Source organism: Dromiciops gliroides, chromosome 2, assembly GCF_019393635.1.
Source record: "Dromiciops gliroides isolate mDroGli1 chromosome 2, mDroGli1.pri, whole genome shotgun sequence".
NCBI lineage: Eukaryota > Metazoa > Chordata > Mammalia > Microbiotheria > Microbiotheriidae > Dromiciops > Dromiciops gliroides.
Genome location: NC_057862.1, coordinates 77,039,146 through 77,061,031, shown reverse-complemented (window position 1 = coordinate 77,061,031; position 21,886 = coordinate 77,039,146). Strand labels below are relative to the sequence as shown.

At 46.8% G+C, this 21,886-nt stretch overlaps 1 protein-coding gene across 1 annotated transcript in view; it reads right to left on the bottom strand.

The window, feature by feature from the left end:
- Positions 1–3,020: 3,020 nt before the first annotated feature.
- Positions 3,021–21,886, bottom strand: part of SLIT1 (slit guidance ligand 1) — a 248,127-nt gene continuing 229,261 nt past the window's right edge. Inside the window, 10 exon segments of the mRNA XM_043983001.1 lie at positions 3,021–3,293; positions 4,436–4,647; positions 5,111–5,399; positions 6,296–6,450; positions 6,999–7,129; positions 7,323–7,560; positions 16,827–16,964; positions 19,024–19,117; positions 19,639–19,741; positions 19,743–19,779. Of these exon segments, the coding sequence (XP_043838936.1) occupies positions 3,055–3,293; positions 4,436–4,647; positions 5,111–5,399; positions 6,296–6,450; positions 6,999–7,129; positions 7,323–7,560; positions 16,827–16,964; positions 19,024–19,117; positions 19,639–19,741; positions 19,743–19,779 (1,636 nt within the window). The 3' untranslated portion in view covers positions 3,021–3,054.

Sequence of the window (21,886 nt, the reverse complement as noted above, 5' to 3'; positions counted from 1 at the left end):
GAACTTTGAAATGCAACCCCCTCCCTCCCTTGCAACATTAGCATAGGAAAGTTGAAGACCAGCTTGGAGACAGGAGGGTTTGTAAGCCACTGAAGTGCGGGGCCTTTTGAAGGAAGAGAAATAAGTACCCAAAGTTATTTTCCTGTCCTCCCCACCAAAAGCTTCCTCTAAGTTGGAGCTTAACCTTTTTTATGTCACAGACTCCCCAGAATAATGTTTTTAAAAGCATAAAGTAAAATACAAGGAAATCAATTCCACTGAAATGCAGTTATCAAAATATTAAAAAATTTTTTTAAAGTTCATGGGCCCCAAGTTAAGAACCCAGTTCGAATGACATCTAGACAGGATCTCAAATAATTTGGCAAAAGGAGGCCATGGCCTTTCCCCCCTTGGCCCCTCTAGCCAGGCTGGTGTTTTAGAATAAAAGAATGAAGTCTCATGTTTATTTTAAATTTCATAATACTTAAATTCATAATCGATTCAATTCCATTTACAAGTGGAATTTTTATTTGTGGATGGTCAACAATTTAATTGGTCTTAATTGTGGCCTCTCACACACTCCATTTCCACCTTCAGCTGCCTTCCTTTTAATAATACTCTAATGTCTGGTAATCACACTCTAGAGGTCTACAATTAGAGCCACTGAAGCCATCTCCTCTGCTCAAGCCTTCTATGACTCATTCAGCCCTGGCCAAGCATCCCTCTCCTCCCAAGCCAATCAGTCTTCATAATCTACACCATGCCGTTTTACAGTCAGACTAAATGCTCAATTCTGCTTTCCCGAATGTAGGCTACAGTCAGGGATTATGTCTTCTACTCGGTATCTCTCCCATTCGCTATGCCTAGCACAGTGCTTAATAAAATACTTGTTGGTTAACATTTGGGTTTTTATTTTGGTAAATGTTTTCTAACTCAAGGAATTGTTTTTTCCCAACTTCCATCTTCAGCTGTTCCCCACAGCTCAGTGATCAAAATCTCACTGAGTTCACCCTCAAAATTTTTCATCTCTTGGACCCTCCGAGCCTACTTAGACTAGAGCCCACCAATGGCAGCTGTGCCTTAATAAAATGATCTGTCTGTCCCTAGGCCCCCTGACCCTAGAAACCACAGAAGGTTGTGACCAAAGCTGAAAAATGTTGATCTAAATATTGAGACCTAGTCAGAGAATTAGAATCCCAGATCTGAAAGGAGCCTTAGATAATCATCTTCTACAAAAGACTTGTTTTACAGATGAAGAAACGGGCCGGAAATGACACTTGCTCAAAGTTACATAGCAAGTTAGCAACAGAGCTAAGAGTAGGATCCAGGCCATCTGATTCTGAATGCAATTTTCTATCCATTATACTGCACTGGTTAGGACTTTTTAAATGAATGAGCTCCACGGAATGCATCCCAGGAATGGACCTGGTTTGGTGAGATGAATTGAACCCATGCACAGAGCCTTATTCATACCTATTACTCTGGCCTGTAACTCAGTGAGACCTTGGCTCCTGCTGGGACTAGGGAGGCCGATTTGGAAGGACAGAAGAGAAAGAAGGCAGTCGTCTCCAGTCTGACTGAAGTCTTGACTTTTCTCCATGAGCACATTTCCACAGCCAAACTTAAGGCTTCTGCTATGTATGCATACTCCCCTCTGCCCTCTTTGCACAACCCAAATCATTTCCCTAAATGTTAGCACTTAGGGAACCCAGGAAACTCTTGGTCATTTCCCCTTGCTAAGATAGATTTTCCTAGAGAGTGACTTGCTATCCCTGGTTTCATAGCTGTGGCCCCAAGGGACCGTGCCCTCCCCACCTCAACAGATTGCCCTCTCATAGCTTATTCCCAGGTTCAATTCCTGGCCCTATGAAAATAGGCCCTCCTCTAATAGCTTAAGTAGGCGTCTGTTTTCCCTTCTAAGTGAAGAATGCTGGGGAGTGAGCTACCGGACAACAAGGATGTTCTGCAACCAAAGCCTGCCTCGTTGAAAGGATGAAGGTGTTGCCGTCGCAAGGGATGCATGGTAAGGGGAAGAACTAACATAAAGTCGTTTCTCCCCACCACCACCCCTGCCCCTATCTCTGGACACAAATGGGTCTTCACAAGTGTCTAGGGCTGTTCAATGCCATCTGCTTTTGTGCTTATATTTGCTGGATGTGCCATGTCAGCCAGGGATCATGAAGAGATGCTGAATTTCCAGAAGTCCTCAGTGTTCCAGTGAAGCTAAGGTGCCTACTATGGTCAGATCCCCACATGACCACCTTGCCCATGCCGACCCAGACCATTAAGAGAGCACTCAGAAATGCTCTTCTGTACAGTCAGTTCCCAGGGAGGGAGGCTGGATGAACTATCCAAATCAGTGCCTCTGTATCATTGTCCATGAGCCCCCCGAAGGCATCTTCTCTGGCACAGGAACCGTGCCCCCGACCACCTTTAGTTCTAGGAGCTGGCAGCCTACAAAGGTGGAGAACACATCTGGCCTCCAAAGCCATGCAGTCCATGCCCCAGCCACAGGCAGAGAGGAAGAAAGAGTTGAGTCCAGATGGGTAGAGTCAACCCAGGTTGAATAGCCTGGGCATCTGGCAGGAAGGGATTTGGGCAAAGGATCTGCCCCTCCCCCAACCTCACTCACTCACTCATTCATTCAACAAATATTTATTGAGCGCCTACTATGTGCAAGGCACTTCAAGCCGGCCCCAGGAAGAGGACAAGCCAACAACACAGAGCAGCTCGGCTCAGCCCCAATGCTCACAGCTGCCATTTTGTTTTGAGCTTCAAAAAGGGGGAGAACATCTATCTACACACAGGCTCTGCCCATCAGCAGTTAACCTTGCCCTTCCATCCCCCACTTCCAATGGCCATGGTTCCTGCCACAGGGCTCTGCTGTCTACAGACATCAGCACAGTTGCTATTCCAGTCCACCGTCCACACCTATCCCTGCAGCATTGACCATCCACATTCTGGCATCTCTGTCTTTGCTGTGGTTGTTCCCCACCCCATCCCGCCCCTTCCTCCCTCCCCGTATCCCCAGCCCGCCCTCCCCCACCATCAGCCCAGATTTGGGCCGTTCTGGCGCTACATGCAGCGAGCACAGCCACACTTGACGGCCTTTTCCACCTCCTCCACAAATGAGGAACCATCGCTGCACTCAAAGGTGAATCTCCTCCGTTTCATCCGCAGCCCCGTGCAGCAGCCCTGGCCCAGGCAGGAGCCTCGACACTCGACCCAGGACAACGGGCGGGTGGTCTGGCAGATGGCATAGCCCCTCTGGACCTGATGAAAATCCCGAACAGGGTCCCCCTGGCACTCGGACTCTGAGTGAGACACCAAGAGAAAGGCACAGGGTCACATGCCTTCTTCGGAGTGGTTTGCGGAGGTGGGAAGTGGAAAGTTAGTTTATCAAATGTCCTTGTAACCACCTTCCCGTGGCTTGTGGGCTCTCCTTTCCCTAATTCCTTCCTCCCTCTAAAAGTCTTACAATTCTTAGGATCATAGATTTTGGAACCGGAAATGACCTTAGAGATGGCTTAGTCCAGCCTCCTGGTTTTATGGATGAAGAAACTGAGGCCTCGAGTGTAAGTGACCTATCCAGTCACATACAAGAGGGAAGAGCTAGGAATCAAACCCAGGTCTTCTCTCTCCAAATGCAACTCTCTCTTTACTGCACCATGGTGACTAAAAGGGACGGTGGAAGTCAGTGATAGGATCATGGGTTTCCAGTTAGAAGGGCCTTCCTTCAGAAGTCATCACATCTAATCCCTTAATTTTCATACAAAAGGAGGCCAAAGGCCTGGAAGTTAAGTGATTTGCCTAAGATGACACAAGCAGCAAGTAGCAGAGCCATGATTAAAACCCAGGTCTTTTACTCCAAAAGCCACTCTCATTTTATTGCCCTAATTTTACCTTCCACCTTCTCAACTCCACTCCCCATCCCCACCTCAGCCCCACCTCAATTCCTTATCTCAGCAGTGGCCCGGGAGGGAATAGGACCTGGGCCTTTAAAAACCTGGCCTTCCCTTTGCTATACCCCACTTCCAGGCATGGAGAAGAGATGGGGGATAGGAAAAGGCCTTTTTTTTTTTTTTTTTTTAACCAGGATGCTCTAGGCTGGGAGTATTCTCTGGAGAAGAGGAGACACCATGCAGACTTGGAGAGAGGCGCCAGTCTTCTGTGTGCACTGAGGGTGAGTGGAGGAGCATTTCATTTCAGAAGGCCCCAGGGAGGCTCTGGCTCCTCACCAGATGTGGGGCAGCCAGGAGGCATAACCAGGTTGGGGAAGCAGTAAAAATGCTGTGAGGTGATTCTCTCGTTGGAGAAACTGGGGGGTTGGTGCCCAGAGGGGAGGGGAAGAAAAGAGGGGACTCTGGGCTTGGGCAGAAGGCAGAGAGGTGCTAGGAGACGGAGCGGTGAGCTGAGGAGCGTTAGGGAAGGGTGCATTAGGATGGGGGCCCCTGACCTTGCTCACACAGCTCCCCAGCAAAGCCGGCCTCGCACACACAGTGCGCGGCCCCTTCGGCGGAAATCTGGCAGTGCCCATGGAGACAGTGAAGGTTCTCACAGGGATCCGGTGGCCCCCCTGGCTGGTTGCACAGAGCCCCTCTGTAGCCATCCTGGCACTGACAGCTGTAGGACAGAGCATCCAGGGGCATGCAGGTCCCATGTACACACCTGGAGAGGACAGAGCAGGAGACCCTGCCTAACCCGGGAGTTCTGTGTGTGGGAGGCAGGCGATGTAGGGCACTGCCCCAATTCTGCCCACACCATATATCCAGAGCCATCCCCTCTCACTCTTCATCCCAGCAGTGGCTGAGTTCCAACGGTAGCCAGGGGAGAGGGGGCATCCCTGTCTTTCACAATCTGGACTGCCCTTTGCTCTACCCCACTCCCAGGAGAAGGACCCTTTTTACCAGGATGCCATCTGTCCTAGGGAGCTGAGGCCACGAAGGGCATGGGCTTGACCAGGATGGAGAAGGGACCCTTTTACCCTAAGGCTCCAGACGAGGAGTATTACCCAGAGAAGGCATCCTCCCTATCCCGCTTCTGCCTTGCTCTTTTCCTGGGCTAGAGCATCGGCAGGTGGGGACACTTTCTCACCCAAGGAAGGAGAGAAGGTTCACGGGGGCTCACTCACTTGTGCCCCTGGCAGGGGTTGCTGAGTTGCTGATCGCAGTGAGGGCCTCCCCAGCCTGGCTCACAGTGGCAGACGGGCCCTTGGGCGGCATTGGGCTGGCAGATGCCATGGAGACAGTACAGCTTACGGCACGGCTCACAGCCTGGCACCACACCTGGCTTCATCTGGGTCTTGGTGAAGTCTTGCAGCTCATTGTTGATGTACAGGTTGCGTATGCAGCCGTGGAAGCTGGTACCATTGAGGATCTGCCACAGCCGGAAGGCAGCTGAGTTCACATCGACAGGCATGCCTGCAGCCAGAAGCACAGCTTGCCTGAGCCCTAGGAGAAGCCCTGCAGTGGGCACTATCTGGGGTACATTCACTGGAAGGACTTTATCAGAGATAAGGAATCAAGTCTTTGTCTCCCCCCATTCCATCAGCAGGTCTTGGCTACTTTTCTTCTGTTCCCCCATTTCTGGCTAGTTCCTTGCCTACCCAGAGCTTGTAGATAGTTCCCCGCACCTCTGTTAGGTGCAATGTGTGGCTCTCTCTTCTGGCCTCCCCCAAAGCTCTCAGTGGCCAAGAGAGAGAAAGAAGGCTTGGGAGGATCTGGTCCTGTGGCCTAGCAGTTCTAAGAGGTCCCTCTCTTTGATGATGCCAACTTTTGCCTTCACAGAGTCCCCACACAGGCAACAGCAACTAACCTGAGCTAAGACACCCTTTCCTCTAGCCCTCTCCTTTGTGACTTTTTGTCTGTACCCATCCCGCAGTGAACTTTTGTTCTGAAGCCCAAAGCAGAAGAAGGGTGACACAGAAGGAGATCTTTGGGACCTGAGCCTCGATCCCCAGCCCCGCGTCTCCCTGCACCCAGAACTGCAGGCCAGAGACGGAGTAGGTGGGAGTGAGGAGCCCTATGGTCAGGCTCTGTAGGACCTTAGAGAGGTTAATCTTCTTGGTTTAAAATTAATCCACACTAGAAAGGGCTTAGGTCATCAGCTTCTATGCAAGACCAGATCCTAACATCCAAGTCGGTTTTAGAACTGCCCCCCCTGCCTTCCTGGGAACCTCCAGACTAGGGGGTGGGAAAGGCCTCCATGGAGCCCTGTGGCTTCCAGGGATGGGAGTGACCGCACCCAAGGTTTCTTTGAGTCAAAGTGAATGGAGAGGTCCTGTCACCAAAGCGCTGCTCCCTCCCTGGGGCCTCACCTCCCACATAGAGCGGGGCCTCGCTGTTGAGGGTATAGTGTTTGCCAAAGTTGTCCATGGTCATAGGTCTGCCGCCATCGATAGAGAGATTCACCATCTGGTCAAAGGTGACAAGTTCGACTGTGTGGAACTGGCCATCATTGATGGTCTCGGCGCTAGAAGGAGACAAGGCAGTACCCCCCCACCACGGGTCAGGGGCTTCAGTCACAGACCGTCCTTGCCACAGGAGAACATCCGCATCTGTTTCTCCAGAGATGTGGGGTGCTACTCTAGTGGCAGGGCCGACCACTGCTCTCCTAAGGATCTCAAAGCACCTTAGAGATAAACGGCCTCACAAGAAGAGAAGGATGATGGGGCTTCATGGTGACTCAGTGACAGACTTCTCACCCACCTCCTTAGGCTCTCTTGGGAAGGCATGTCAAGGGCATCCCTATCTTGCAGAGGCTCCCTGACCTTTCCTGACCCTTCCCCTTGCCGCACATGCTCTGTCCACCTATCACCAAGGTGAGGAACCCTCAGAGCCTCCCTTCTGAAGCAGACCCTGAACTGAGAGGTTGGAAACAAGATGGTGGAAGGGGCTCTGGATCATGGACCCCCTGGGAGCCATCCTCTCTACTAAGAATAGCAGTCATAAGTGCAGAGACCAAATAACAGATGCTCCCTAGCCCCAAAGGGTGAGCAACCAGGTCAAAGGAGGAGCTACCTGTAGATGGCCGAACTGGGGTAGCTGCCCGGATCATAGCTGACCCTCACATGCCCTTGGTGCAGTTCTACAGCAATGTGGTCATTGTCCCCATTGTACAATAGGATTCCATTGTCTTCCGCTGTGGCAACCTACGAGAAAAACCAGATACCTCTGCCGACTGCATGGAGGAAGTAGGCAGGAGTGGGAGCCCCTGGGCCCCTTGCCAAGCAGCACCCTCACAGATACAAAGTTCTTAAGGCCACACCCCCAGGGAAGGGCTTTCTTCTTCATGCATCACCCCACCTCTCCTTCCCCACACCCAGACCCCTCATCTTATTGTACCTGGAGTGTGATGTTGGCCCGGGGCCAGTTCTGCAAGTCGGTGAACTGTAGGTATGTGTCTCTGTCTACAAAGTTGACACTTAGCAGCTTCTCACACTCGGGGCCACCGAAGCCTGGCAGACACTGACATACAGGCCTGTTACCCAGGTCCACACAGTTAGCACCATTCTGGCATTCGGCCCCCTCACAGGGACTCGGTGGCATTAGGGACTGGGAGGCCATCTCACACAGTTGCCCACTGCGACAAAAAGAGAAGGGAAGAGAAAAACTAGGTCAGAATAGTGATCCAGTGTCTTAGGAACAAGGCCTAGCCTGTTTCATCCTCTAGCCCTTCTCCCCCATACACACTCATTACTAGTCACCTGAGTCCTGTCCCTATTTTCAGCTAAATTCAATTAAGTATTTAGTAAATGTCCAGCTCCAGGGACATACACAGCCCTTGTGCCATAGAGCTTATTCTATTAACTGGCATGTCCACTGTGTTCTTTGGAATCATTAATTCTATTGTTTCTTGGGTTTAAAAATTATGGTGAACTTAACAGCTATTAACAGAAATAAGCAAATATACATACACAATGATCTTCCTTCCCTGATCTATTTCTTTTTTTTTTGAGGGGCAATGGGGGCTAAATGACTTGCCCAGGGTCACACAGCTAGTAAGTGTTAAATGTCTGAGGTCGGATTTGAACTCAGGCACTCCTGAATCCAGGGCCGGTGCTTTATCCACTGCGCCACCTAGCTGCCACCTAGCTGCCCCCTCACAATGATCTTCCATCGGACCTTAAAGAAGTCAGAACTAAAAGAATTAAGAGACAACTAAGGAAAAAGCATCTGTTCTGTGTCTGCCCAAAAGATACTTATAGACTACAGTCCCACATCTTAAGTAGAGAAATTCTACCAAGAACTCGATAAGACCTTCCCAATTAAACCCACATCTATTTTAATACTTGGTGAAGTCAGGGGCAGCTAGGTGGCGCAGTGGATGGAGCGCCGGCCCTGGAGTCGGGAGGACCTGCGTTCAGATCCATCCTCAGACACTTAACACTTACTAGCTGTGTGACCCTCGGAAAGTCACTTAACCCCATTTGCCTCACCAAAAAAAAAAAAAAAATACTTGGTGAAGTCAGTGCAAAGATGATCAAAGAGTAGTGAAAAACATATTGTTTTTGAAAAACATATGGTCCAGGAGACAGAAACCAAAGAGGCTTGTAGATTTTATAAGTCTTTTCCCTATAAATTGTAAATATTTTCCCCCAGAAACAAGTTGGGAGGTGCATGGTAAGACCCAAATAACAGCAACAACAAAAAGAACCAAATAACATCAGAAAAAGTGAAAATGTTCATATTTTAATAGGAAATTATTTAACAATGTGGAAGTCATTTCCAAATTGGCTACTGGTGCACCAATGACTTGTTAAAGCAAAGATCAAAACCAGCACAAATTAGAACAATGAAAAGGTATGGTGTTCAATTGAGGTGACTTTTAACCTGACCTATTAGAGCAAGCTATTGACACTGAAAAATGGGAAATTGATCAAAAGAACAGACATAAAGACTATCCCAATTTCCTAAGGAAGTTTGATGCGAATTGATCACCAAAAGCAACCATTTTAGCTACAGACACATAATTTCTTTGCAGAGCAGAGAGATATGGCAGCTAAGCACATAGCCAGTTCAGAATATAAATTTATTCGTAAAATCCAAAGAAGAAGGGCAGTGGAAGATAATGAGCAACGGTCACCTTATAAGACAGTAAGAAACAATTTCACAGGAAGCTTGGTGTGATTATGTTAAATGATCTCAAGAGCACTTAAGGACAGAACTTGAAGAAGGGGCGGGGAAGAGACAAAATAATGGAAAAGATTCAGCAAGGTTTCTGTAACAGACCCTTTACTCCGCCAATGACCATTTGGATTCAACAGCACAATCCCAGTGGACCACATTAGGAAGCAGAAATGGTGCTGAAGAAAATGAAGCGGGGAAGAGCATCTGAACTACAATAAGGAGGCCTGTGCTTGAGCTTGTGAGAAATGGTGATGGTCTGATACATGGTGAAATCTTCTCCGAACATCTTGGTACATGGGGAAATTTTCTCAAGGGAAGTACGTCCATATAGAGAACAGCAGACAATATTGTCTAGTAAAGTACGTCAACTCAAGAAAGAGAAAAGTAAGTTTTTCAGGGCTAGAGATAGAAACCAGTTGGAGCTGGCTCTCTCTGGTATCCTAGAGAAAGTAGGTAAAAGGTGAACCCTAGTCTCTACTGCGCTTGCTCAGTAGACATTAATATTAACTTCTCCTCCCCTGTCTAAAATCTCCACCCCATTTTTGATCATGGGTCACATGAAGGTATATATGTACGGGAAGGGTAACATATCAAGGTGGATTTAGCTAGAACTCTTCTGGGAAGATTGTGAACCTGTGCCTAGCAACCTATGGTGGCTCAGGGGAGGGACTGACTGTGGCAGAATAAAGGATAAATACCCGATGCTTGCTTTCAGCATTTGGCACTCACTGATTGGCTTTACTGTGGGTGCCCCATTCTCATGAGAATGCAATAAAGGCTTTTGTCATACCAAAGCTGCCTCTGAAAGAACTTATTCTGAGGATGTGGTCTGCACCTGTTTCTCACAAGCTGATGTGATTAATTTTTTTTTTTTTGGTGGGGCAATGAGAGTCAAGTGACTTGCCCAGCTAATAAGCTAGTCAGTGTCAAGTGTCTGATTTGAGCTCAGGTCCTCCTGAATCCAGGACAGGTGCTTTATCCACTGTCCCCCGACCCCGCCCCCCCCCCCACCCCGGCTGCCTGAGCTGATGTGATTTTGAGGGCCCTGAAGGACTGATTCAAGCTCTCAGAAAGAGGAGAAGATACAAGGTGCTTGGGGAAAATCTGAGATTTTATTACTCTAAAAAGTTGGCCGAGAAAAGATGAATAACTATATACCCATATACCCATTTTTGCAGCTCCTCAAGATCTAAATAGGAATAATCTACAGGTGCATTGAAAATGTCCTTGAGAAAGGTATGAGAAGACAGCTTGTTGGCTTTCACAAATCATGCTACAATGGCAACATCTTTGCAATTGACCAAAAGATGTAGAAAATATAAGATCCCATTGCAGTTATCATCTGTCAACTACTTTAAAAAGCATTTGATTTGACAGAACAAAATGCCACCTTAAAAGTTCTCTTAGGGGAAGCTAGGTGGCGCAATGGATAAAGCACTGGCCCTGGATTCAGGAGGACCAGAATTCAAATCTGACCTCAGACACTTGACACCTACGTACTAACCTGTGTGACCCTGGGCAAGTCACTTAACCCTCATTGCCCTGCAAACAAACAAACAAAACACAAAAAAGTTCTCTTATATCAGGGTGTCACCCATGTGTGTGATAGAATCATACTAGATTCCTTGAAAGATGTAACAGAAGAGGGACCTAATTATTAACAAGTGAGGCACAAACAGTGAGACAAAGCTCTTTAAAGGTTATTTGCAACTGCCAGGAAGGAACTAAAGTCCAAGGTTTTCTATAGTTGGTGAGGTTCTCCAGACCAGTCTGCTTGCAGATCACATTGTACTAATTGCCTCAGTCTTCAGAACATTTCATATGCTCCTAAATTAGAGAGACATAATTGCTCAAGAGCTCAGATAAAGTATCTATCTATACAGGAAAAGCCAAGTGGATGAAGAACGCCTATTGTCTAGACTATAGCACTCAGTAGGACAGACAAACAGTAGAACCTGTCTTTCAATACTATTTGTTTTCCTTCACTCTTTTTTTTTTTGTAGGGCAATGAGGGTTAAATGACTTGCCTAGGGTCACACAGCTAGTAAGTATCAAGTGTTTGAGGCCGGCTTTGAACTCAGGTCCTCCTGAATTCAGGGCTAGTGCTTTATCCACTGCACCACCTAGCTTCCCCCTCAATACTATTTGTTTTGAACATAAATTGTAACTAGATAATAAGCTAGGCCTGGGCCCATATGAAAAGGAGGAAGAGAATCAGCTATTATTGCATTTGGTAAGATACACAGTGTTTTTAATAAGCAAGCTCCTCCCTGAAAAAAAGACCTCTCTCTAACATTAGTACCCTTTCATCGATACTGTCAGACCATGAATCATGGACGATCACGGTCTCCAAAGTTGCAGGTCACTCAAAAGGCAAAGGAGAGGTGTGTGATAGGTGTGAACGGGCTATTACATGTTACCAAGTAATTATAGGGGAGAAGTTACTTAAAGGATATCATTGAAGAAATGCCTGACCAAGAAAGAAGGAGGACCAGTCACAGAGCGAAAGAGAGGGATAACTGACACATAGCCAGTGTGCCTCCGTAGATGTAGAGGGAGCATCTAGCATTTGGGGTGAGCCACGTGTGGAGAATTACAGCAGTTTACAGAAATGAATGGGAATAAGGCATGGGGAGGTGGGGTGCCTTCGGTAATGTCGGAGGGAGTGCCTACATTAACAAAATCACAGATACATCCAGACAGTGTTGCCCAGAAGGCAGCTGAAGATACACTGCAGAATAAAGCTGGATATTGTGACTTGGGAGCCATCAGCCATTGAACACAAGGGGTATAAAGAGAGAAGATGGTCCAGAGCAGAACCTTGAGGGATACCACGCTTATGAGACAGGGCATGGATGATGCCAATGCAATGGAGATTAAAAAGGGAGTGGGCAGACGGATGAAAGCACCAGAAAAGCTGTCACATGGAACTAAAGGGAGAATAGAGAGGATTCTTCGCTTATGTCAAACTCCACAGAAATGTCAAGTAAGATGACTGGGAAGAGGCTGTGGGAAACCAAGTAGGTGCTCATTGGGTGGGGACTGGCTAGAAAAAAAAAAACTGGGCATCTGAATATATAATAGAATATAAGCAATTTAGAAAAACGTGAGATTTGTACAGATTGATGCAGAGAGAAATAAGCAAAACAAAGAACGATATGTACAAGGACTCCGATAGGAATTCCTGGGACAGACCATTGTACATATTGTTATATTAGATTTCTATACTGGATGTTTCAGCTTAATTGTTTTTCCTTGTCACAAAGACGGATTCACAGAGGGATGAGGAATAACTTAATATGAAGACAAAAGACATCAATTGTTGTTTTGTCGATTAGTTATGACCTACTCTTCATGACCCCACTTGGGGTTTCTTGGCAAAGATAATGGAGTGGTTTTGCCATTTCCTTTGCCAGGTCATTTTACAGATGAGGAAACTGAGGCAAATAGGTTAAATGACTTGCCCAGAGTCACACAGCTAGTAAGTGTCTGAGTCGATTTGAACTCAGGACCTGCTGACTCCATGGCTAGCAGTCTACCCACTGCACCACCTCGCTGCCCTAATGACATCAATAAAACTTTCTTAATAAACATTTTTAAGAAGAGACTGGGGCAGCTACGTGGTGCAGTGGATAGAGCACCAGCCCTGGAGTCAAGAGGACCTGAGTTCAAATGCGACCTCAGACACTTAACACTTACTAGCTGTGTGACCCTGGGCAAATCACTTAACCCCAATTGCCTCACTTTAAAAAAAAAATTAAGAAAGAAGAGACTATTGGGTTTAGAGGTTTATAGATCATTGATAACTTTGAGAAAGCAGTTTCATTGGAGTGTTGCGGTCAGAAACCAGATGGCAAATTGCTGAGGAATTAGTGGGTATTAAGAAAGTAAAGATAGGAAGTAGACAACTCTTTCTAGGAGTTAGGCCATGCGGGGGAGAAGGGAGAAGATGAAAGCTTGAGGTGTATGATAAGGTCAAATAGAGACTGAAGAGAGATCGAGCATTTTAGTGGGTATTGGGAAAGGAGACATTAAATAGGAAGAGATTAAAGATGAAAGTGGGGATCTGGGGGAGAGGGAGAGAAGAACAATCAGCAGGATAAGCTTTCAGAAGAGAGGGATGATAGTTGCCATTTAAAGCGTACTTACAAAGTACTTCACAGCCATTATCTCATTTGATTTCACAATAGCTCTGGCAGGTAAGTACTGTACTATTCAAGAGACAAGGACAGTGTACAGTTGAACTGGCTTACCAAGGAGGCAAGATGGGGATGAAGAAGCATGTAGCTAGTATAGGAGGGACAGCCTGGGAAAGACCTGAAGGGTGGAGAGATCAGAGGTCATGGGGTTGTAAGGCCAGAGGGAAAGGTGGAATGACAATATATTGGGATCAGATAAGGAGTTTTTAGAGTCCATGAACTTAGAAAGGGCGCATTTGTGGGTGATGGCAAGGTCAAGGCTTTGTGGGTGGCTGAGGTGGGGCGGGGAAAAGGTCTCATGAAATGAGTAAGTTGGAAAACTGTTAGGTTAGGAAGTTTGAGGGAGTAATCATTATGTCTATTGAAGTCCGCTGGTATGAGGGCAGGCGTTGAAGAGGAAAGACTGAGTCAGGCACTAAACCTGTTGAGAAAAGAAGGGGGGTGTCTGGAGCAACCCATTTTGATTGGGTGGTAGATCCATATTAAGGAGAGGCTGCTGGGTGATGGTGGTAGAAGGAGGGCCTGAAGGTGGCAGTGGGGGACAAAAAGCATTCTTAAATCCCCCACCTCAAGCCGTGAGTCAGGGAGAATGACACACTGGCTATAGGAACCTTGGCACTCTAGAACTGTAGGTTACAAAATAGTAGGAGATGCTCACTACAGATGAGATCACAGGTGGGGGGGGGGGCTGGCTGCAGGAGCAGGGTGTGGGACACGACTTCCTGGAAGAACTCTTCAAGTCTCTCATAGGACTTTCCCTGTACTTAAGCTTGAATCTATCATACTCTCCTATGCTTCATGTCACTTGTATGCATGCAATTTCCCACCTGAAAATGTATGTACCACCAAAAAATGGCAAAATAGAACAGACTTCCATCATTTCTATAATGGACTCATTTGGAACAGGTTCAAATCTCTTCTTGGACAAGGAACTGAATCTCTCTGGTGATCTCTAAAGTTCGAGGCAGCTCTCAATTTATAATCCTAAGGTTATCATCAACAGTGGAAATACTCCATTGGGAATCTAATACCCCAGTACCTGATGTGTTATATGAAGAAGGAGAAATGGGAAACCAAATCTAGAAGAACAGACAGGAACATGAGAAGAAATCTGTGCTGGAAGTGATCATTTTAAAGGTACTTGGGGATCCGTTCTCAAGATATCTCAAAGAGAAGACTCCCAAGGAATAGAAAAAAATCACAGCCAGTATTACTTCCCAAAAAAGGCAACTGAGAAGACAGCAATTTGCCTATTTTCTCATTTCTATATAGTCTTTTTTTGGGGGGGGGAGGGGGAAGGTAATTGAGGTTAAGTGACTTCCCCGGGGTCACACAGCTAGTAAGCATCTAGTATCTGAAGCTAGATTTGAATTCTGGTCCTCCTGACTCCAGGGCTGGTGCTCTATCCACTTTGCTACCTAGCTACGCCTTCTATATAGTTTTTTGGAGGATAGTCTGCGCACACATCAAGGATATTTTTGATGGAAAAATGAGAAGAGCACAGGCAGATTTTCTTCTTCTTCTTCTTCTTCTTCTTCTTCTTCTTCTTCTTCTTCTTCTTCTTCTTCTTCTTCTTCTTCTTCTTCTTCTTCTTCTTTTGCCTTAAACCTTTCATGGAGATGTCTTCCACAGATTTGTTAAAGTCATACAAGATGGATATAAACAAAGGGAAAATCTGATAGAAGATTTTTGGGAAGGGAACAAGCATTTATATAGCACTTAATACCTGCCAGGCACTACGCTAAGCACTTCACAAATATTATCTTATTTGACCCTCATAACAGCCCTGTGAGATAGATGCTGGTCTGATTTTATTCCCATTTTACAGTTGAGGACACTGAGGCAAACAGCAGTTAAGTGACTTGCCCAGGGTCACACAGCTAGTAAGTTTCAAGTGTCTGAGGCCAGATTTGAACTCAGGTTTTCCTGAATCCAGGGCTGGTGCTTTATCCACCACGCCACCTAGCTGCCCGCTTCTTCATAGATTCTAAATGGAAGAGAGATTCAGGCCATCTAGTGAAGCCTTCCACACACTCCTGTTTGTAGATAGCATTGTAGTGATGATATTATGCCCTCACACACGAGATAGTCTCCTCAATGAGATTCATAGCTCCCCAAAAGAGATTAGCCTAGCAATTCACACAGGAAAAACCCCAATAGAATAAAAATACATATTGTCCAGATGCTATGCTACAAGATGGGCATCCCATGAGTTAATCCATCAGTCCATCCATCTTAGACAGATGCTACAAACAGGGCACTACCTGGGCCCAGAAATGAATCGGAATGAGACAGTAGACTGGACTGTATCAGAAAGAGGGATGATGCAGTATTCTCAGTGATCCCAAGCTGTCTCTCTTTTTAATACCAATATTCTCTCATTATGCTCTATGGCCTTAGAGACAGATCCTTGTAATCTCAGAAGGATCAAAATTGTGGGTGACCAAAGAATTTAAAGATGAATGTTGTCTAGAAGTAGGCTGCAACATATCACCAAAATTGGTTTGAATGCAAGACTTGATGTGAAAAACATTAAAGAAATGGAGGAGGACTGATTGACATTGTAGCAAAAGTGAAGGATAATTGGGGGCAGCTAGATAGCGCAGTGGTAAAGCACCGGCCCTGGATTCAGGAGTACCTGAGTTCAAATCCGGCCTCAGACACTTGACACTTACTAGCTGTGTGACCCTGGGCAAGTCACTTAACCCTCATTGCCCTGCAAAAAAAAAAAAAAAAAAGTGAAGGATAATCAACAGAGAGCTAAGTGGTACACGCCAACACTCCTCCCAAAGAGGAAAGCCATTAGCACATAGGGCAGATCCTCTATGGAGGATTTAGGGAGGGGGATGCACAAGAACTGCAAAGGATGGGGAGGAATGATTGTCTGGCAGTCTACACCAGAGGAGGGAGGAGGGAAGGAAGGAAGGAAGGAAGGAAGAAAGAAAGAGCAAAAGAACAAAAGAAAGAAAGGAAGGAAGGAAGGAAGGAAGGAAGGAAGGAAGGAAGGAAGGAAGGAAGGAAGGAAGGAAGGAAGGAAGGAAGGAAGGAAGGAAGGAAGGAAGGAAGGAAGGAAAGAAGAAAGAAAGAAAGAAAGAAAGAAAGAAAGAAAGAAAGAAAGAAAGAAAGAAGGAAGGAAGGAAAGAAAGAAAGAAAGAAAAGAGAGGGAGGGAAGGAAGGAAGAAAGGAGGGAGGGAAGGAAAGAAGAAAGGAAGGAAGGAAGGCTGTGCCACATCTATCCTTGTATCTCCAATACCTGGCACAGTGTCTTAGCTGTATTGGGCACTTACTTAATTGAACTGAATGACAGAACAGAAGAATTTCTTTAGCTGTCTCAACATTTGTTCCTTGATTGGGAAGAAGCTGGTACATCCCAGACAAAAAGAGGTTCCTGTTTCTGATGCCAGGAAATCACTGGGTTTAGCCCAGCATCTTCAGTAGAGGGAAGGACATTTGGATGTAGGATTAGGGACTCTACTTGGGCTCAGACAGCAGGTGGCACTTCTGGGCCCCTGAATCTTACCTGTATCCTTCTTCACAAAGGCATGAGTAACCGTTCACTTCATCTACACACCGGGCACCATTCTGGCACTGATGATCTATACAGTCATTGTAGTTTATGCTGCAGTTATCACCCACATAGCCTGGGGTACATTCACACCTAGGCAGAAGGGAAGCTCCGAGTTTACTCATTGCTACAAAGCCAAGCCCATCACCATCACTATAGCCATCCTCCTCCTCCTCCTCATTATTGATGTTTATGTGGCACTTTAAGGTTTCCTAAGCATTTTATAAATATTCTCTCATTTGATCCTCATAACAACCCCGTAAGGGAAGTGCTATCATTGCCCCCATTTTACAGTTGAGGAAAAGTGAGGCCAGACTAATATTAAGTAGCTGAGGCAGGATTTCAACTTCACTTATGATTCAATGTCATTTGGGGACAGTTCTAGCATAGGAACCACACCAGTGATTTCATTGCTCCCTATAGTGGTGGAGTAGGTCAGCAGCTTCTCTACAACAAAGTGAGTCAACAACCATTTATTAAGCACTTCCTAAGCTTCACACAGGAACTAAGTGCTAGCGATACAAAGAAAACCTCCCTGCCCCCCTCCCCCGAAAAACCCCTCAGTCCCTGCCCTCAAGGAGGGGACATTTTAATGGAATGTACCCAGAGGCTTAGATAATTGCCTAGAGCAGAGGTGACAAAAACTAGGGGCAGAAAGGGATTACAGATGTCATTGGGAAATTTAATAATATAACTGAATATACAATAAAACATCATTAACATCATATTTTAAAATTAAGTCAATATGCAGCCCATGGGGAGCCTTACTCACAGTTTAGTGGCCCCCACTTCTATTTCAGTTTTATACCATTGATCCAGGGCTGGGAGAGGTTTGGTGCCTCACCCAAGGTCACACACAATCAGCACGGGTCAAAGCAACTGGAACCTAGGTCTTTCTGACTCTGAGCCCATCTTTCTATCTAATATATCATGCTGCCTCTCATCAGGAACTTTTTTCCCCCTCATATTGAGCTAAAATCCCTGAAATTTCCACTTACTGTTCCTAGTATCCCCCCACCCCCACCATGGGACATCTCCTTTCTACAAAATAACCCAGTAAAACACGAATTGAAAATGACCTCAGCGGCCATCCAGTCCAACCTGTGCCTAAACAATAATCCCATGTACAAAATACCTAACTAGTGGTCATCCAGTTTTCGTTCCCTTTACAGGAAGCCTAGCTGTTTTATTTTTGGATGGCTCTCCCTATCTGGGTATCAAGTCTAAATGTGTCTCTTTTTCCTAAGCCCTACCCTCTGGGGTCAAGCAGGGAAGCGGAGGCAATAAACTTTTTTTTTTTTTAGTGAGGCAATTGGGGTTAAGTGACTTGCCCAGGGTCACACAGTTAGTAAGTGTTAAGTATCTGAGGCCGGATTTGAACTCAGGTACTCCTGACTCTAGGGCCGGTGCTCTATCCACTGCGCCATCTAGCTGCCCCGGCAATAAACATTAATTAACTGCCTACTATGGGCCAGGCCCTCTGCTAAATATTTTACAAATATATCATTTGATCCTCACAACAACCCTGTGAGGCAGGCAGTATTATGACCCCCATTTTACGGTTGAGAAAACTGAGACTGATGGAGATTAAGTGACTTGCCCAGGGTCACACAGCTAGTAAGTGTTAAGTGTCTGAGGCCGGATTTGAACTCAGGTCTTCCTGACTCCAGGCCTGGTGCTCTATTCACTGAAGTACCCAGCTGCCTCAGCAGAAAAAGGACTATCTCCCTCTTCTACACAGCAACCCTTCAAAAAGCTGCAGATGGCTGTCACGGGCACCTTAGCTCTTCTCCAGAATGAACATGCCCAGTTCTTTTGACAAGTCTTCATATGGCCTGACCTCAGGGCCCTCTGAACCCCCGGGTGCCATCCTGCAGAGGCTCTCCAGCTCCCCAAAATGTAGTTTTTTAAGCAAAAGCCATTTGCAGCTACATGGTGGAGGGAACTCTCTTTTTTGAGCATGGGTTGGAGTAAACAGCTGCTCAGGTCAACTCTAACATTCGGTGATTCTCTTAACTCTTGTCTGTATCCTGGTTAGCAAGTGACTTGACGCATGGACTTGGTCACAACGCAGGCAGTGCCAAGTAGCCTCTGAAGGTGAGGGGGCATGTTTCAGGGAAGGGGGGTGACCCATGGATTGGGAAACACTTACTTGGGCCCCTCAGGGGTCCCCATGCACTTGGCACCATGCTGACATGGGTTTAAGTCCAGAGAACAGAAGTCCACCAGCTGCTCACAAGCCCTTCCTATAGAGAAAGAGACAAGACAGGACGCCAACTTTATAGTCCTTACTCATATAGGGTCTCCCTGGCCCAGGCTAAATCACGGTGCCATAGAGACAGAGCTGGGGGGGGGGGACCCAGAGTTCATCTAACCCAAGCCCTTCATTTTACACACAAGAGAACTTAGGCACAGAGAGGATACATGACTTGCTGAAGGTCACAGAGGTAGAAAGGGGCAGAGCTGGGATTTGAACCCAGATCTTGACTCCAAGCCTAGCATTCTTTCCATAAGGAAGCAGGGCCACCTCAGGCCGCATGCAGCCCCTGCTACTGTTGGGTGGTAAGGAGAGGCTTTGAGAGCTGATGAACCCGGCCTATCCCACCCCAAGGCTAGACTTAGACAGTAAGAAGGGATCTGAACAAGACCTCCCTTTCTTATATTTCCCTATTTTATTTGTCTGAAGATGTGTTCTCTCTCCCTTTATTCTTTCCCCCTTAATATTCAGGTACACAAACACACAATCTCTCTCCCACAAAGGTGGCACCTGTGTATTGAAGGGGGCATAAACATGTGTAGTTGTTGATGCCATCCACACAGATGCCCCCGTTCTCACAGGCGTGATCTCTGCAGTCGTCTGTGTTCACCCCCACAGGTTGGCCCCTCAAACCCCACGGGGCAGGAACACCTGCAAGGGACAGGGAAAAGCAGGTCAGCTTCCAGGCAGCAAGAAGTCTCAGAGTTTCTGGCTCACTTCCTGATTCCTATACCTTTGGACATGCCACAGTTTTCCCAGTCATAGCTGAGGCCTCCCTTCTGGACACTAGTTCTGATCCTGCCAGTGATGCATTAGAGCAAGATGTGCACTAGGAGTCAGGAGACCCCAGTTTTAGTCCCACTTACTAGCTGTGTGACTTTGGGCAAGTCATCTTCCCTCTCTGGGCCTCATTTTTCTGATCTGTAAAATAAAGGGGTTGGACAAGATAACCTTAAGGTCCTTTCCAACTCTTAACAAGTCTATGGTCAAGTGTCATCCCCACTTCTGGAGTCAGAGGTGCTCCTTCTATGCTGGGGGTAGGAGCCCTAGCATTCTCATCTCTTGTTCTTGTCCTAATGCTCTAGAACACTGGGCAGTGCCAATGCTTGGAAGCCTCAAACCAGTGCTCTGTGTATTCTGGGACACTGAAAGCATATTCCTAGGTTTAGAGTCAGGGGGCCTGGGTCTGGTTCCTGCTTCTGTCACCTACAACCTGGGCCATACTGGACAAATGTCCTTCCTCTCTCTGGGCCTGTTTCCTCACCTGTAAAATGAGGCTTGGACTAGATGCCCTCTTAAAATCCATGATCTGTGACGTAGGCTGCTAACCACCACTGAACTGAATTAAATGAGCATGCGAATGTGCGTCTGTTCTCCCTAATCTCTTAGAGGAAGGAGCTATAGCTCTTGTGTCTTTTCTGTGTCCTGGCCCCCATCCCTGCCCCCCGCCACATCCGCACTGCCTCTGTTTACAGTATGAGTGAGATAAAGAAGTCACGGTGGAAGGGCCACAGCTTCCAGAAGCCTACCAAATTGTCTGCTTTCTCCAAGGTCTTTCATTCCCGTCCTTCAACAAATCTTTATTCAGAACATGTGAGTCTAAGGGACCTCAGAGTTCATCCACTCCAACCCCCTCATTTTAGAGATAAGAAAACGAAAGCCCAGAGGAGTTGGTGATTGGCCAACGCCACACGAGTCATTGGTGGCAGAGGCAAGAATTTGAACCCAGGCCCTTTGACTTGAGATCTAGTGATCTTTGACTGTACCACATTAAAGATCTGATCTGCCGGTCAGATTCTTGGCTGTCATGAAGCTCCTGCTTTACAACGAAACTCCAAGCCTGACTCCTGCCCTCATGCTCTGTGGCTTGTCTGTTTAGCTGCTTGCTCTAAGCCAGCCCTGACATTTTTGCTTCTCAATCCAAAAAAGTCACTGTGAGCCTCCGGGAGGGCACCCCTTTTGCCCGTGTCTAAGAGATGGGCTGGGTAAATGCGTTGATTGAGCTTCTCTGCCAAACCCCAAAGGAGAATCTACGCCTATTGTAAGGATGCTGGGTTTCCAAGGCGACGGGAAGAGAGGCCATTTAGCGTTTTATTTTTTACATCTGGTAATTTGGGTTTGAAGAGACAGGTTTGGCCATCTCTGCTTCTTGATTCAACATCATTTTCCAGGGAACCCATTTGCTCTTTCCCTGCTGGGGATTTATTTTCAGAAACTAATTATGTTCACCAGAAAGGCCCACGGCCTTGGAACTCAGGACTGGAAAGGGGGGAAACACTGAGACACCCCAGCTGGGCACACTGCATTTGGCTCCTACCTACCCCCTGCTCCTGACAGATCAGGAATAACCCCCTGGCTTCCCTCTGTCCATACCCCAAAGGGAAGCCAAGCATAGCAGATTGAGGGGCTCAGATCCAAGGGAAGATAATCTTTGGATTAGGATTTTAGGGCTTACAGGGACCTTAGAAACCATTTAGTGTGACCTTTTAATTTCACTGAGAAGAAACTGAGGTCCACAGAAAGGAAATAACTCGTTCAAGGTCACACAGCTAGTTCATGGAGAGGCCGGAGCTCAGACTTGCTGAGTCACCAGGCCACTGTTTCTTCTGGTCCCCCAGCCCCAGCTCAGATGAGGGCCTCACATCAGACACCCATGACCTAGACCTGTCCTGCTGTCACCTGCTCGTGGGCAGCTCTTTTAGATGCCAGCTTCTCTAGGGAACCTGATGCTCTTAACAAGCTTGGCTAGAGCCATCCT